The sequence below is a fragment of the Macrosteles quadrilineatus genome, unplaced genomic scaffold (genome assembly GCF_028750875.1).
Source record: "Macrosteles quadrilineatus isolate MER2022 unplaced genomic scaffold, UCM_ALF_1.0 Scaffold_8__2_contigs__length_117827958, whole genome shotgun sequence".
Taxonomy (NCBI): domain Eukaryota; kingdom Metazoa; phylum Arthropoda; class Insecta; order Hemiptera; family Cicadellidae; genus Macrosteles; species Macrosteles quadrilineatus.
In genome coordinates, this window is record NW_026542601.1 from 55,788,785 (window position 1) to 55,806,677 (window position 17,893).

The window sequence follows — 17,893 nt, forward strand, 5'->3', positions numbered from 1 at the left end:
GCTATACCATTATAAGTTATGCCACATTTTAAGAAAACCGTTATAAGCTATGCCACATTTCTACGATTATAAGCTATGGAACAATTTAAATTTTCCATTATAAGCTATGCCACATTTTCAAGATTATAAGCTATGCAACATATTCGCAATTATAAGCTATGACATTATAAGCTATGGCATCGTACCCTGCTCAGTAGTGTGGACCCCCTACCACCTCTATCTTCAAGAAAGACTCCAGTCAATACAGGCTCGGTTTATCCGCCTGGTGCGTCTTCGCCTTGGATACCTCTAAGCAGATGTTCCAGTGAGTGCCTTGGCATATATCTTGGATCTTCATACGCTGATGTCTAGAAGGAAAATCTTTGATCTGGGATGTTCCTACATAGACTGGTCAATGCAGAGATAATCTGGCCGGAGTTGCCACAGGCCGCGGCCGCGGCCTTCGAAGTGTCAACGTCGCAAGTGGGGTTGTAACAGCAGTTTAGTTTAGCAGCAGCTAATGGTATTTGTGTATTTACGAAAGCTTGGTTACTGGACTGTGACAATATTGACTCAGCTATCTGTATTTACAGATATCGGTTATTAATTCATATTGTTTCGGTTTTCAATTCTGTTTGTTTTATTTTCAATATTTTAATGATTTATGTTCATAAATTAAAATTAAAATCAATAAAGTGCGAATTAATAAGCTGATGTCACCTGTCTGCCATGTTATCTTATGGGTCATCTGTCACAAACAACCCTACTTGCGACGTTGCCAATTCCACCAGGCCGCGGCCTGTAGTTAAAGGTTGCCGTGGATGAAGCCCTTGTAGATATTTGGCTAAAGCTAATATGCTCATTGGGACTGAGGGTGGGGTAGTTATGACACCCAAATCTCTGGCCCTATCAACCACTTTTAGACTGACATCGTTTATGCTGTAGTTGTATGGTTCTGCGACTGAAAAACATGACGAGGCACTTAACAAAATTCAGCTCCATAGCGTTTTCATCGCACCATTTACTAATCTTGTCTAGAGATGATTGGAGTTTGTCCTGGGAGCGTAGTTTAATCTATACTATAAGTAATAAGAATGCAAAGAGTATTTTCTATTTATATTTTCAAGAGTTAGGATTTAGGATATTTTCGGACAGAGGTTGGTAGACTTGCCACATGACAGGTGCAAATGGCTACTTACTTCATGAAGGTTTCCTCAGAATGTAAACATAGTCGTAAAAATCAGTATTCTCATTAGATTATAGGTATTTTATTTTATTCATAAATGTGTCTGTGCTCATAAATACCATGAGTGAAAGAAAATTTTCTCGCAGTCTGGGAAAGCCTGGAATGGCAGCTCAACTTAGGGAAACTGTGTCTCAAGTAGTTAGAGAGAGCACCGATCATGTAAGTATTTACAGTACTTATAAAATAATCATATGGGCGAGATGATTTATAAATATTTTCATGTGGAACAAGACCAGTACCGCATCTTTGGAAACCCCTTAAACATGTAATTTACTGTATGCATATACAATTTGTTAGAGGCTCCTGGATATTTTTACATAGGCTACAACACAGTGTTAAAAGCAGCCTAGCCTAAATTAACTTGCTCCCTATGTTGAACAGACTTGGTAAAACATGTTTAGGGTCTAGGCCTATACTTAACACGTTCGCTGCTGAGCGCTAGATGAGGGGACGGCGCCAGGAGCTGAACTAGTGCTTACCGCTGTGTAACATTGCCGCTGATACACTGAATTGCAGTAAAAACAACAGTAGTTATACTGGATAGCAATGTTCTGTAATAAAACTGGCTTTGGGCATAGTACCAAGTGATTCTGATAGGTAGCAGCACTACCCAAGTTGCAGTTGGTAAAGTATAGTGTCGCTATCTAGCAGGAATGTTCTTGAGTATGTTCTTGTTCTCACTTTTAATTTCTGACAACAGCTAGAGTTTCATAACAATATTTGTTTCCCATGTTAATCTTATGGAGAAACATGAAACTTTAAAGGGTCCCAAAAAGAAAGTTTCCTGTACAACTTCACGTTACGCTCTTTCCAATGACACCAAAAACATGTTAATCGGTTCAGTGGTTTCGGAGGAGTAATTGTCACAAAAAACCTGCTTGCGTATTAAATAAGTTTAGATATAGGCTATAATATATAATGATGCAACTTTATCATCAAACCATGACTGAAATAACTTCCTACTTAACACGTCATTTTATGAAACATTACCCTTAATTTATTTACTACGGTACTCAATTTATGATAAAACAACTGTTTGATCATTGTATCGGTGGTCCAAAAAAACTCAGGAGGAGGGTGTTTGATTATGTTGTATTGGTGGTCTAAAAATAACTCATGGGAGGGGGGCCCGAAAAAATCTGTTTTGCCACTGGCTGGTTTTATGCCTGGCTACACGCTATGTCTGGCAGTCGCTGGACATTCCTAGGCTAGTTCTATTGAATTAGGGTTGCCATATAGTAATGTGTAAAAAAGAGGAGATTTTAGCTGGCGGCCCCCACTATAATAGTGGATAAAAATTATAGGCCTACATAGCAAAAATAGATAGGGTAGGAGAAACTGTACAAAATGATGTCACTGGCCCGAAAGTAAACACGTTTTTATAAGCCTACCTTTTATTTAAATGGAACTGTAAAAAACAAACATTCAAACCAGTTGTCACCGCTATTAGCCCATAGACATTCGGTTGTGACGTAATTAATTTATATTTATTAGTTGAAACATACCGTTTCTGTTTAATATTCGTGCTACATTGTCAATATTCAAATAGTACGCGAAAACATTAAATGATGCACCGCTTGTCACATCTCACTAAAAATAACGAATAACTGAATAAAGTCAACAAAACACTCTCCGTCTGCTAGTGAACACGGATACCTTCGGGCTGGCAGGCAGAGGGTGGACGTGAATTAAAGGACTGGGAGCAATGAAAAAGACGGTAAAGATAAACTAAGGATGTTGCTGGCCAAAGTGAAACCTAGGAATAAATAAACATTAGTATAGAATTTGAGAGTTGCATTTTTCAGTTATTGTATAACAATATTTGGGAACGCAAACATTTATTTTATTTCAAAAGTGCCGGTATATAATGTATATTTTAATACAGAGTAAGAAAGAGGAGATCGTCTCACTTTATGCAGAAATCCCCCGGAGCTAAATTTTGAACCTCAAAATCCGGTAATCTCCGGGAAAATCAAGGAATATGGCAACCCTATATTGAGTTAATGGGAGCACTTAACTTGGTGACAGTATGAAAGGGTCGTCGGAGGAGCATGGCGCTTTCCAAAATCCGGCGACAACTTTGGGATATGCGCCATCAAAAAGTGTCCCTTGTTCCCTCTAAATAGTATTGAATAAAATGGGTGAGTATTTACAGTGGTCTTGCAACCTGGGTTTGTTCTCAGAGTAGCCTAAGCGATATTCTATACTAATACCTTATATTCTATAATTTAGATTTGGGTTGAGAGAAGGAATTGTTTTTTTTCCTTAGCCTACCTCCGTGACAGTGCAAGTTTTTTTAATGTAGGGCTACTATTGGAAATGAAACAAAAACCATTAAAAACTAGTTACCGGTAACTTACTAGCCTGTCATTAATTAAGCTACAGTCGGTAATGGTCTATTGTTATAGGAAACCTGCACTATGTAGGTATTATCAAGATCTTATAGAAAAAATGTTTTTTTTCAGAACAAACCCACACTTGTTGAACCAATTGACTTTGAGAACTTTATACTGAAAAATAAAACCCTAATTCAGAATGACCCTCAGAGAGAACTCTTGCTTTACCCATCTGACGATGTTTCGGTAAGTAGGCTACATTGACTGTGTTTAACTATTGTGTTAAGTTTATTGATAGCCTATTCAATGGTGGCATTGAAATCTTGTAGCATACTGGTAACTTATAAATAAAATTCTGAGTAGGCATAAGTTGCATTTTTAGGAAGTTTAACACCTTGTCATCACTTTGCTTGCAATAATCTGTAATTTTTCATAATGTACAATATAGGTTAACTAAGCAGACATCCAAAGGAAGGCTGTAAAAACATTAACAATGGCTCCCACCGATAAAACCATTTTTTTTGTATTTTAGTAGAAGCCCCATCCGTTACCATGTCAATCTGGATGATTGTAAGCAGTTCTTCTTTTTAAGAGGCTCTTATCAAATGTAAAAACTGGGTACTTTGAAATTTGCATTTGAAAGTCATACAAAACTTTCTTACTGTAGTTCTAATGTGGCCTTCATGACCATGTATACCCAGCAGATGGTCCCTACTAAGCAGATGGCTCATTAAATGTGTGTGCAAGAATGTTGTTATTTGAAAAATAAAAGTCGAAAATAAAAGATAGCATGACTACTTTTGCTAATTTACACATCAGGTATTTACTAAGATATTAACAGTAGGGCCTATTGTTATTCTAATGTAAGATTAACTAATTGCTGTAAAATGCAATTACAATTAAATTTATTTGTTTTTTGTACAGTACCAGCACTTCTTTATTTATCTGTATTCTGTGCACTTTCAAAACTGACAAAGTTTACTGTAAAATCAACATTTTTATCTGTATTCCTGTTTGCAGAAAATACTTTAAGTAAGTGTTGACCCAGTGTTATATATATTTCAATTAGTTTGTGTCGATAAAGTTTATTTTCACAATGTGAACCGTTTGAATAGGCTAATAGCTAAACATTTGCACTAAATGTGTAGGTTTGCTGTGATGAGGGTATTTTAAATTGTCAATGATGTTTCAGCATGTAGTATTGCCTCGTAAGTTCCGGACTGTCAGCCCTAATGTTCCCCACGGTGATGAGGTCAAGGAGTGTAACCTATTTGTAAAGGAGTGTCTCAAAAGTTATACGTCCAATTGGACTCTGATACATTACAAGTACAGTGCATACTCTGGGACCTATTTAGAACTTCCAAAGTAAGAAAAATGCCATTGAATAAATGTTGTAATTTAGTACATTAAGTTAACGTTAATACAAAAGTGTGTTTTCAACAGTGGTTAATGCAAACCATTTTGTTTTAAATGAAGAAAAAACCAGTGTTGGGAAGTAGCGCGCTACTTTTTTTGTAGCGTTATCTGTAGCTACGCTACTTTTAAGATTTTATAGCTTTAGCTGTAGCTAGCTACATTTTTTAAGTAGTTGTAGCGGAATTTTAGCTACTTTTCTCGCTACATTAACATTTGTTTGAGATAGTGATTTTTATCATAACCTCAACCTTACGTGAAACAACCTCTTTCAAACTGAGATTTTCAAAAAAATTAGGCCTACTTTCTTGGCTTCAAACAGCTGGTTGCAGCCGTTTCATTCCCTATTACAACGTTGTGTGGACATAGAGGCCATTAAATGAGTGTTATCCACATTTTTGGCTCTCATTTCCTTAATTTACTACTCTATGATTACTGTCAGATAAAATAAAATCGCTAGATGCAGACGACGTTTAAACGGTACCGGTGACAAGAGAAGCTATTGAATTGAATGCTTGCAAGTGATTGACAGGACAGGGGAATTAGTAATCAATTTAGTTTCTTTATTATATCGATAATGCTTCAACTTGGGGTTTAATGGAAACCAACACACCTTGAAATAATGAGAAAGCTGGTCTATCAACCTTTGCTTCAGCTGGTGATTGTGGTTTATCATCACAAGCCCTTCCTTGGTTAGATTACGAAGATTTTTCAAAGGTTTACTAAATTAGCAAAGAGGAAATTACCTGATGAGATTTAAGATATGCCTAGACTACATGATAATTGTAATGAAAAAATCTCCATATAACATGAAACTTACATTGAAAAAATAGCATAGTTTGCTCCTGCTAACAGCTCTTGTATAGGACTGAGGCTATGGTTTAAGACGAATACCAAGTTCAATTATTATGAATATATCTGTTTAGTCCTTGCAAGAACAAGCCTACTATAGCCAACTTGTTACATAGCCAAGTAGGCCTACATGTTATTTTTACTTTACAAATTTCATCATGTTTAAATTAAAAGCCGATTTCAGGATAAGTTGCTGAATACTGTTTTCTCTACCAACTAGGTTGAAGCACAATTTGCCCTATGCATAATGACAATAAAGGACGATTTCTTGACATTGAAAAGTGTTATTCGTAGAATAAGTAATTTATCACTTTAAAAGTTATAGCAATGTTGTTTTTAACATTAAAATTAAAAAAAGGCAATAAACTCCAATTTCAGTAGGCTAGGCTCTGTAACACAAAAAGTATTTTTAAATCATCTTTTTGCAGTTTTATTGGTCTTAATTGTTGATATAAAACATCTATAAATGAATCTATATTAAATTAATAAAATTAGCTTTTAAAATATAGTTTGGTTGTATGTCCTTTGAACTTAATAAAATTACATTTTAAGATGCTTAAAAATAATGCAATATTTAAAAATAATTACTAAATATGATGGGACACCCAACTATTTGGTTCTGTTGTTGTAATGTTAGGTTTATAATGCCAACAAATTAAATACAATCTAGGAATTATTTGTTTTCCAAGTAATGTTAGATCCAATACTGACATTTTTTTAAATGTTTGTTCAATAAAAATGTAGTTGCAAATAATTTTACATTTACCTAATGTGCGTGGAATAAAAATTAACGTCTTTGGAAAAGTAGCTAAAATTGTAGCTGTAGCTACATTTCATTGTAGTTGTAGTTGTAGCTAGCTACTTTTTCGGAACTGTAGGTGTAGCTGTAGCTAAGCTACTTTTTTGGAAATGTAGCAGTAGTTGTAGCTAGCTACATTTTAAAAGTAGCTTCCCCAACACTGGAAAAACCCCAAGCTATAAAATTACAGCTTTGTTCTAGTATTGAAAAATCCAATCTATTTCCTTGTACCGTAAGTGAAATCCTATTATAGCCATTTCAAAATGTAAGCCCAGAACCAATCTAAAATCAATGTTGTTGCTTAATCTTTTTTACTTTTGAAAACCATATAATAATAGTTATGTTACAAGATGATTTAGCAAGGTCAAGGTAATTTTCCAGGACTGGTGTGGCAATTATTATTGCTTGTCAGTTACTTATTGTAGAGTGGGTGAAATCAGAGAGGGCAGTTAAACTACCATTTAATCATGATACCAAAGGAGGCCCCTAAAAGCAAGGGGGTATAAGTGACATTTTGTAAAAAAAAAGAGATAACTGCATGGTTGAACTGGAAATGTATCATTCTATTTAGTAGCAAAGGGAGCTAAGTGATAACTCCATCCAATGCTGCTTTCTAGCGGCCAATCACATAAACTCCAAGCGGAATATGACAAATGTTTGGTAGAGAAACAAGCGCAATTTACCCCTAGTCTACTGTGTTCAAGTATTTTCCCTTTCTGTTATACTTTTTAGAAGTAAAGGGTTTTTAATAAGAGATTGACATGCATAAATGAAGAGCTTATTACAAATTAAGAACTGGCTTACAAATTTAAATACAAATTTCTGGGGAAGGAAATGGCGCGATCGCCCTCTTAGCCCTGAGTACTCTACACCCCCAAATTCCCTCAGTAGAACCTCTGCCAAGTGGTACCTAATAACTTTAAGTGCCATGAGACTTTGCTATGTCACTGTCTTGGTTGAAAGAAATGTGTTCTTTTATAATTTCCAATGTACAGTGTGTCCTATAACTGTGATAGTTTTAGATGTATATAAGGACATAAAGTCTCATTCTTTAAGTGTTACTTATTAGTAATTACCTACAAACAATTAATTGTCGCTGTTCTCAGGATTTTGAAGTCTGAAGAGTTAAAAGACGAAGTTTATGAAGTTGACACTGATGTCGATCAGTTAGATGAGGTAAAGTATTTATGTTTACCTACAGTGGCGGCTAGCCCATAAGGACTCTCGGACGCCGCCCTCCCAACAATACATAAATAAATTACATTTTAATATTGATATAATTCAGTTAAATGTAATTAAATTTACTTTAACGAGTATTTCAAACTATATACAACATAAATATATCAAATAATTGGATAATTCAATTCAGTAAAGACTAAATTTTGATCGTCGCTTGCTTAATAAGGACGGCGGCCAGACCGTCCCAATCCCAATACATGTAGTCTTATGGCAGAACAACCAAACCGCTCTGAGGGTGCCATGACGTCATTCCATTGCTTTAGTATAGGCGCTTTTGGGCAGAGTCCAAAGTTGCGCGCGCACTCTTAAATCAGGGCAGCCACCACAATCAGGATATTCTGTATGGTAAGCTACAGTTTTGATGGGTAGAACTGATGTTGGCGCACCTGTTTGTCATAACTCAAACCATCTAATTTCTAAAACTAGAAATTAGAAAACAACTGAGCTAACCTCAAAATGTTATTTTGGTTTGGTGTTGATGTTTAGTGATTAATGAATAGTGATCTAGAGTAGAAGTACTGTTCGTGCGTGTTTAAGCAAAATACTAACATTGTATACTCTATTAAATTGATTTCACATCCAGTTTAGTTAAAGGTAGGCCATGCATTTCTGGTTAATTAATATTATTGAAGTACAATATGTTTTTAGGTACCGGTATAAGTTTAAATGTAATTTGTTTTCGTAAGCGCGGTTTTACTTTTTTGGCTTTCTATTCCTTAATACCTAAGATATTTTATAGAATATTATAATTATTTTGGTAACGTTATTTTCAGGACAGACCCATTTGCAGACACTGTAATTAAGTTAAATACAATAGGAGCCTTGGACTTGGAAACAAGTTTAAATATATAAATATCGTAGGCTAGGCCTATGTGTGTTTGTATTACAAATTTAAGAATTAAATCTTTTAAAATTATTTGAAAAACGTGAATGATGTTAGGCTTTCGTTTATATATAAAAATATGCAGAGCCCTCCCACCACCTATGAACACCAGCCGCTACTGTTTACCTATTTATCTAAAACTCACTGTAAGAAATGTATACCACCCAAACTGATAATAATTTGAGCGGGTTTCTAAGCTTCGTGCATTTCAGTGCAGTACAGCAATTGACTCCAAAACTTTCTTGATGGTTGCTCAAACAATTAATTGTTATCTGATATAGCTTTACTTAGTTCAGTTTGTGACACAAAGGATGATTAGGCTACCTTAGACTGGAAAGGGATCAAATTTAAATAAAATTGTTTGTCAAGTGAAAAGATCTGAGTTACATAATAATTTTATCTATAGATTGTATTTGTGTTTTCTCAAGGCCAAGGAAGTTTTTCCAAATTTTATTGTGGCATATTTCTTGATAAGCTGTGTCTTATAGGATATTATACCAAGCAAAAAGTCCATGGTTACCTAAAAAGTTACTTTTGTTTCTCACTGATGTAGGAGCTGTCGCCAAAACACGATGGAATAACCAAGCAAGGTTATCTGATGAAAGGTCCTGAAGTGGGGAATGACCGAATGTTTGTCAATATCGGGTCCAAGTCATTTAAACGTCGATACTGTTACCTCAGGTAAAATTAACTTTAGGTAAATTATTAAATAAATTTGGCAGATGATTAGCTGATTCGATTAAAAAATGTTATATATGATTTGTTTAAAAATTATTTTACTTATATTGGAAAAACAAGCTTAGACAAGGTTTGTTTTTGCTATAAATGCCATTATCTTGTGAAAGAGGCATTAAAAATGAAATTGCAATAAAAAAGACGAACCAGAAAAATGAAAAAACCCACACACACCAGTTTGTCAACTTAGCAAATATGACAAATAAACTACTAAATTTATTTGAAGACTAGAATTAATACTTATCGCAATGCAAATTACTCTAAGCTTCTCTACCATTATCATTGGCAATACATCTTTATACTGAACAAGGCTATAAAAAAATACAAAATGTTAATAGTATGAAATAAATACATTTTCCAGATTTGATCAAAATATGTTCATAAACAAGCAAACTACAACAGTTTACTTATTCTCCATAAGAATAACATGAGAATTTGAAATTTACAATATTTTGGAATTTTCTCCGTAACCTAACGCTTCAATATACTAAATTATTTTTTTATTTAAGCTCTACAATATGGTGTGGTAAGAATTTGAAACATTTTTTGTCTTAGGGTCAAAAATGGGAAACACCAATTTTTACCCCATAAAACCCCCCATAAACACCCGTTCTGCTTATGCTGGTTCGCAAACTTGTTAAAATAAAATGTAGTTTCACACGTTTATACAAAATTTAATCAAAATTGGATGATTTTTGCTATGATTTTTGCGGTATTTATCATGTTAACGAACACATATATAAATATATATTAGTGATGGGTTGGTACCACTTTTTCAAAGTTGGTACCGGTACCTAGCCAAAATCATGACCGACCCATCACTAATATTTTTATAAGTTATATATATTTAGTAATATAATAGGTGTATATGAATTTGAACGGATGTTGTTTTTCCCTCTAGAGACCTCAAAACAAAAAGTAAATCGGTCCCGGGACCAGGTCTTACCATGAGTACGGTACTTAGCGTATTCCCTATATGGGAAATTCACTGATATTTCATATATGGGAAATTCACCAATATTCCCTATATGGAAAATTCGCTAACATTCCCTATATGGGAATTTCGCTAATATTCCCTAGATGGGAAATTCGCCAAAAACAATTGTATATTTATGTGAATTAACTTTAATATTGTAAACTCAAATATAAACAAAAATGCTCAGATAATATTTGTACGTAAAAACAAATAATATATTCTATGATGTATGTTTAGTCTTGGGTGTTTTTGTCACGGTTTGATAAACAGGGCAAACCTCATTAAGAAAAAAAACCCAGTTCATTATCTTGAGATTTCTGATTGGTGTCAAAGGTATTTTCAACAATTTGAGGACAATAATTTTAGTGGCAATAACTTAGATTATAGTTAAACCCTTATTGAAGCTTTTTTATAGCTAATGGTTTGAAACCCGCTTGGTACCTTGAAACTTTCTATGGTTCATTTTGACACTTGGTTTACAGGAGAGAAGTTGATGGCACTTACATTCTGGAACTGCACAAGGATGAGAAGAAAGGGGATGCTAAAGTGACCATTGTCATGGACTTTTGTACTGAAGTTGTTAGGGTATGTGTCGCTTATAAAGTACCTAGCTTTTTTCAATAGAACAATTTTATGATTACTAAAATAATTGTAACAAGTTATTGTTTTAACTTCCTTGATTCTTGAGGGTAAAAATTTGTATTTCATTATGTTTGATAATCAATTTAATAGGCCTATGTCTGTGTAGGACTTATAAGTTCTCCAAAGTGAAATCAGCAGAAAGATGTAATGTTTAATGAGACAGACTGTCTAAGTTTGACCTTGGAGTGTCACTGCTTGTTTAGCTTTTTGTTTACCCTAATGAGCAAATGTTTTGCTTGAATATCATGCTCACATGGCTCAACCTATGTAAATAGTTTGTGAAGCCCCTTAAAAGTTTAAAAGTACCTTGTGACAATGATGTCAGCAAATAAACGACAATGTGTCTGTGTCTTGGTCTCAATAAAGTGATCAGTTATTGATGAAACATCAAATGAAAAAGCAATACTTCTATTTTAGTATGAGAAACCAACTAGCCTAAAATAGATAGGTCTTATACTTATAAGAATAACAAATGACAAATCTCTTTTTTCAAATCCCCTGAATAATGTAAGTTATTGCCATCGTAACTGAGAGCTGGGATTGATCTGAAGCACAATGTTGTAGAATGCCGTTACAGATTCTATTTTAAAGAACATTCCGACCCCCCCCCCCCCACCAAAAATACTGGCTTTATGAATTTTGCTTTTTGTTGAGTTTAATAACACTATAGTCTATGGAAGGGAGGTGGATATTTTTTTAAGATGAGAGGCAAAGTCATAGTTCCTGGTAGGTTTTATTTGTGGTACCTTCTTACTAGAAATAAAGCGCTCACTGGATAAAACAGTTTAGATTTTTTAAATAGTAACAAGATATGAGAAAAAATGTAGTCGTTCAATATCTCTTGACGTTTTGAGGAGAACCATGTTTGCAAATTGTAAATTTAAATCTATTTAAAACAATATTCAAATATATTACTGTACATTAAAAAGATTCAAAAGTAAAACCATTTTGCAAGAGATCTTGATGATGTTTTTATTTGACTTAATTTGTTGTTCGTTTTGTATATTCCTATACAAACAGATGTGTTTTACAGAACACCAAGAGAGGCAGGCACTGTTTTGAACTATGGATGACAGCTGGACACAAGTCATACACTCTGGCTGCGGAGTCGGAGTCTGAGCTGCAGGACTGGGTCAGCAAGCTGCATCAGGTGCTGCAGCATAACAGACAACAGGAGGAGAAGAGAGCTGCATCGCTAGAGAGAGGTAAGGCTAGTTTTTTTGTTTATTTATTCCCCACCTTCAAACACTAGGCTTAGCCCGAAACCATTTTACACATTACTTTAGACTAGTACTTGAGGGTCGAGGCATTATCGCTAAGATAAAATCCATTGGTGATTTGTGCGATTTGAACCTAGGACCTCAGAGACCAAAGTCTCGTGCTCTACCAAGACAAGACTAGTAGACCTTACTGCAATCAAATGTATACTCATTAGGGGTGTGCGATTTACATTTTCATTCATATGGAGTAAAAACAGATCTATTAAGGAACGCGGCAGCGTTCTGCCCCGCCAAGTCCCCCAGCGGTACACAGCTGCTGCAGTGTATATTAAAGGTGTGCGGATAGTGAAATTTCATTTCGGATCGGATTCGGATCGGATAGTTGAGGCTCGGTTCGGATCGGATCGGATATTGGGAGGTTCGGATTCGGATATTTTCGGATTCGGATAGTTCGGCGCGGTTAATAATAAGCTGCATATGTATTTTTAACCTACAAAACAATGTAAAGCTGTGTAAATAAACTTAAATGACGATTTTGAACTATAGAATTTCAAATTAGCTAAGTCCACAGTTTTCTCTCTCTTATAATTTTTAGAGGTGTGCGGATAATGAAATTTCATTTCGGATCGGATAGTTGAGGCTCGGTTCGGATCGGATCGGATATTGGGAGGTTCGGATTCGGATAGTTCGGCCCGGTTAATAATAAGCTGCATATGTATTTTTAACCTATAAAACAATGTAATCACAATGTAATAACAATGTAATGTGTAAAACATGAAAATCACAATTCACAACATTTATTTTCAAAAGTTGGTTGCTTGAATTAAGTACACTAGCAGCCGAAATCTTCACAAACACCTTAGCTCAGCAGGACTGGTGTCAAACGTTTGGGCTTGTTTACTTGAGGTTATGATTTATCTTGTTTCCTGGTTCTCACAAGCCAAGGAGTTCGATCTCAAGTTTATTTTCACATTGTATTTCCTTACGTTTTTGGAACGGATTATTGGGCTTAAGTGGCATTTTGTGGGTTTGCCAAATGTAGAATCACTAATGCACTAAATTGGCTCTAGCTCACGATTTGATGTTGGGCAATTAGACTTTATAACTGTGTAAAAGGTGTGTATCCCTGAATTTATAAATTGCATTCTACACATATTCACTGCCAAACATAATTCAGTAGAACCTTGATGAACCAAGAATTACACTAGCCTAGACATAACTTCATTACCCCAAGTAAAATACCAAGATAATCTTTATAATTGTATTTGAATCGTATAATCTTAGTTTGTTAAAAATGAATTGTATGTTCAACAATAATTGCAGTCCATTATTGTTAAGCAGTATGGTCCCAAATTATTGTTTTTGATTTTGAAACATCACAGTTCATTTGACAAAATTATAATTGAAGCAGCCCAATGTCAAGTCACGCGCGCTTGTGCAATAGTTTGTTTACAAGCTTTCTCCAGACCACGGGGGAGGGGAGGGGAGGGTCTGATAAGCCGTCTATTGTTCACCCCCAAGAAGGTCCGACCCTCATTAGTGCCGCTCGGCTGCACTCAGTGTTTTACCCCCTGCTGTGCGCTATGTCATAAAAGCTGATAACGACGTTGAATGCGTGATAAGGGAAACCCAAGAAATAGAAGAACAAAGAGAAAGAATAATGACGTTGTTATCTTTATTCCCTTTTTACAATTTCCGTTATTTTTTGTTATCTTTATGTAAGATTTTATGATTTTGTTTTATAGGTTTATAAAATAATTCTTTTTAACTACGGGAATATCAATTTATAATTTATCAACTGCTTCTCTTCTGAAACAGCAATACCGGATGCATAATAAAGGTCAATGACCTAAAATATCACGATTGTGCAATATTGTATTTTGATGTTGAAATTAAAATCACGACAAAAGTTTGTATATATCCATGGTCCCTATCGTTTAATCATTTAATATGTACACAATAAATGCTAAATAATCGTGGTTAGTTCTAACTTTATTTTTTATTATTCAAAGTTTCTACACAGTAAGACAATCCAAAGTCAAACCGGGCAATGAATACCCAAAAAACAACTATCTTGTCCTGTGATTGGAATACCACTCGCCGGCCAGTCCTTTCGGTTTAGGGAAGTAGTGCAAGTCTATATATAGCTTCAAGGTCTTACCCACCCCTTCCCCCTCCGGTCCTACTTGACTCACTACCCGCGCTCCTTTCGAGGTTATTGCCCAACCCCTCCCACCCTTCTATTGTGTTGCCTTTCTATTGTTTCTATTCTGACTTTTTTTCGGGAAACATTTAATCTATTGTTTACGTAACATCACAGTAGTAGGCTAGATTTTTCTACTTTGAAACAGTACTGTAAAAAAACTATTACGCAGCGCCCCTAGTATCAGGAGCAAGACAAGCACGAGTTGACTTTCATTTGACCATGGTAGTTCTTTTCTGCTTTATGTCTGTTCGTTCCAGACGAATCTAATCGTAGAGCAAAACAGCCGATAACGACTAAACTAGTTATCAGTATTGCATCATACGGCTTCTTTGCCGTTTGCTGTTAGGTCGTTGGAAACGTATTGCTGTAATTTTGTCCTGGGAAACTAATGGTGGTTATGGAGGTTTTCTGTCCAAAACGTCAAAATATATTGTCTATCCGAAAAAGTCGGATATATGACGGATAGTGTCGGATATCGAATTTGGGCTCGGTTCGGATACGGATATCCGAACCGAACCGAATCCGACCCGATTTTTCGGATATCCGCACACCTCTAGTGTATATATACATGACGTGACAAAGTGGTTTTTTTACTTGTCTATAGCTCTGAAGAAACAAAAAGCTATTAAAATAATTGTTCATCTACTGGATAGGGGCACTCATTCTCAACAAAATAAAAAAAAATATAAAAAAACCGTTGTGTTTGAGCCAAGAAAAACTAGTTTGAAAATTCACAAATTTTCCTTGTTCTCCTTCTTCTTCTCCTTGAATGTTGACGGACCTACAGCCCAAACCACTGACTCAATTTTAATGTTTTTTATGTTGTTTGAAAGCCCTTAACGTGTAGATGTGCCTTTTGAGGGTCTCAAGTCATTGCGTTGACCCATAAACCCTTGGCAAGCCCTCAAAGTACGTTTTGGTCCATTTAAATAACATGGGATTAAAATGAAAACAAAAGAAGGACCAGCTGCGATTGAATCTCAATTAATTTAAATGTTAGAGAAATTCATAGAAACAGCTGATAATTATTTTAAAACTTGTATAAAGTACTAGCTGAACCCGGCAGACGTTGTCTTGCCTTTGACTATTTATAATCCCGCGGGCTTTGCCCCGTTTAACTTCTTAATTTTCAAGATGATCTCGTTCGCATGGCTCAATCACGTCCTGGTTGAAGTTCGTTCACTACGTCACTCACCTTTAGGTTGGAGCTCGTTCGCTACGCTCACTCACCTTTAGGTTGGAGCTCGTTCGCTGCGCTCACTTGCCTTCAGGTTAGCTCGTTCGCTACGCTCACTTGCCTTCAGGTTAGCTCGTTCGCTACGCTAACTCGCCTCCAGGTTGAAATTCGTTCGCTACGCTCACTCACCTTTTGGTTGCAAATTAGCTGTTGTCATAAATGTAAAAGAAATAATAGTGCTGCACCCTGTTGGTAATCCTTGTAACTTTAATGCTATTGAACATCATAGAACAGAACCAACTTGTTTAATTGAAACAGCTGTTAAGATTCATTAATTCCATTTCTCATAAGGTTAACATGGGAAACTCCAGAGCCACTGGGGCGGAGCCGATTAGACGGATCACGAAATTGATGGTGTATAAACCTATTCCATGACATTCTACACGTATGTACCAAGTTTCGTGGCAATCGGTTCAGCGGTGTCTGAGTTTATCACTGCCAAACAAACAAACAAATATATATACAAACATCCTCTTTTATACTTATAGATTTTTTTTCAGGTATATCGAATGATTTGAACTACTTACTGTATAAAATTACTTAGAGCAGTGATATTCCCCGATACTATCCATTGAAAAATGCAGTGTAGCAGCTCGTCATTTTTAACAGTTTAATACTACTTATCAAAACATATGAAACCTAGGAACTTGAAATGTACCGGTAGTACTAGTACTAATGTTTGTTTTATGTTTTGATACACTAAAACAAATAAAACAATCGGGAAAATCACTCTACGTATGTTAAACAAGCAATTAAAAAGTGATATGTAAATTTAGGATAAATTATTTTTTCAATATTTGTTTTGCCTGAAGTAAACTGATGGTTAAACGGAAAAAGTAAATATTAAAAGTCTATTTTTATGAAGACAGATGTTTTCTTTTAAGAAATGAATCATATGTTACATAATCTTAAAAAATTTTGACTTATATACTTAAAATACATGAAAACTTTTAAGACTAATGGAGAAAAGTACATTGAACTGAGCGTGACAAAAGTTATTCCATGATGGATAGTAGCCTCCGGATTGCCAAATAATATTAAAAAGGTATAATTAAATACCTGCTATCAAGCAATCCATTAGCGTCGTCTGTTGTTGTAACGGATCAGTAAATGTTTTGTGTCCGTAACGTGTTTTGTGCCGTGTGTAAATGTTTATTTATTTTTACGTGTTAAATATGACGCTCTTCATGTGAAGAAAGAAGTCCTTGCACCGCCTGATGATGACTTCACATAGGAGTCGAAACTAGTTGCAACTGCAATTAAATGGATTGCTTGATAGCAGGTATTTAAACCTTTTTAATGTTATTCCATGACTTCTACAGAGAATTCCCTTCACCTTAATCATCAAAATCGGTTCATAAATAAAAGAGTTTTGCTGTACAAGAGAAATTCCTTATGGAATTAGCATAATAGAAGATAGAAGATAGATTATAGATTTTTAGATCTCGATTTACAGAAGTATGCACTGCAGTACTATTATGTAAATTTGTGTCTTAAAATGCCAATTTTTATATCAGTTATTTTTCTAATTTTGTTTCTATTACCATTATGTTGTTTATTCTTGTGTTTGTAATAGGGAAATAATTAAAAGTGCTAAAAAGATTTGTTGACTGCAATAAACTTTTATTACCAAGCTAAGTTGAAAATACTAGACCTACTATTCAACATAACTTGCATTAGTTTTAAGAGGAGAGTGTAAATAGTGATTGTAATATGAAGATGCATATTAATATCAATATCAATAACAATGACCAGTTTGGTTTTCTGTTTTGTAATGTCCAAATAAACAATTACAATGTGGTTTAGCTATATCCGTCATCGATTGTTGTATTTTCAGCCAGTACTGCCACACCGTCAGCAACAATAGTACCTCTGTATGGAACACTGAAGGGCTTGGAGCAGAGCGTCAATCCTCAGCTGATGAAATATGCTAGAGAAACTGACTCTTCCATAGCTTTGGCGAGGAAAGACAACCGCAGAAGGCTGTTCAGTGTGTATCCATTCATGCCTGTGAGTAAAATGATTATAACATTACACGATCATACCTTTATCAGTGTACTCCAATGTGGCTAAAAAGTATTTAAAATTAACACAAAAAGATTCTATTTACATTATGTTATTGAATTTGCT

At 35.1% G+C, this 17,893-nt stretch overlaps 1 protein-coding gene across 1 annotated transcript in view; it reads left to right on the forward strand.

The window, feature by feature from the left end:
- Window positions 1-1,208: 1,208 nt before the first annotated feature.
- Window positions 1,209-17,893, forward strand: part of LOC129001682 (dedicator of cytokinesis protein 9) — a 78,102-nt gene continuing 61,417 nt past the window's right edge. The window contains exons 1-8 of the mRNA XM_054429074.1: window positions 1,209-1,384; window positions 3,691-3,807; window positions 4,754-4,926; window positions 7,732-7,801; window positions 9,301-9,428; window positions 10,941-11,043; window positions 12,134-12,305; window positions 17,601-17,773. Coding sequence (XP_054285049.1) covers window positions 1,286-1,384; window positions 3,691-3,807; window positions 4,754-4,926; window positions 7,732-7,801; window positions 9,301-9,428; window positions 10,941-11,043; window positions 12,134-12,305; window positions 17,601-17,773 — 1,035 coding nt within the window. The 5' untranslated portion in view covers window positions 1,209-1,285. The remainder of the gene's footprint in view (window positions 1,385-3,690; window positions 3,808-4,753; window positions 4,927-7,731; window positions 7,802-9,300; window positions 9,429-10,940; window positions 11,044-12,133; window positions 12,306-17,600; window positions 17,774-17,893) is intronic.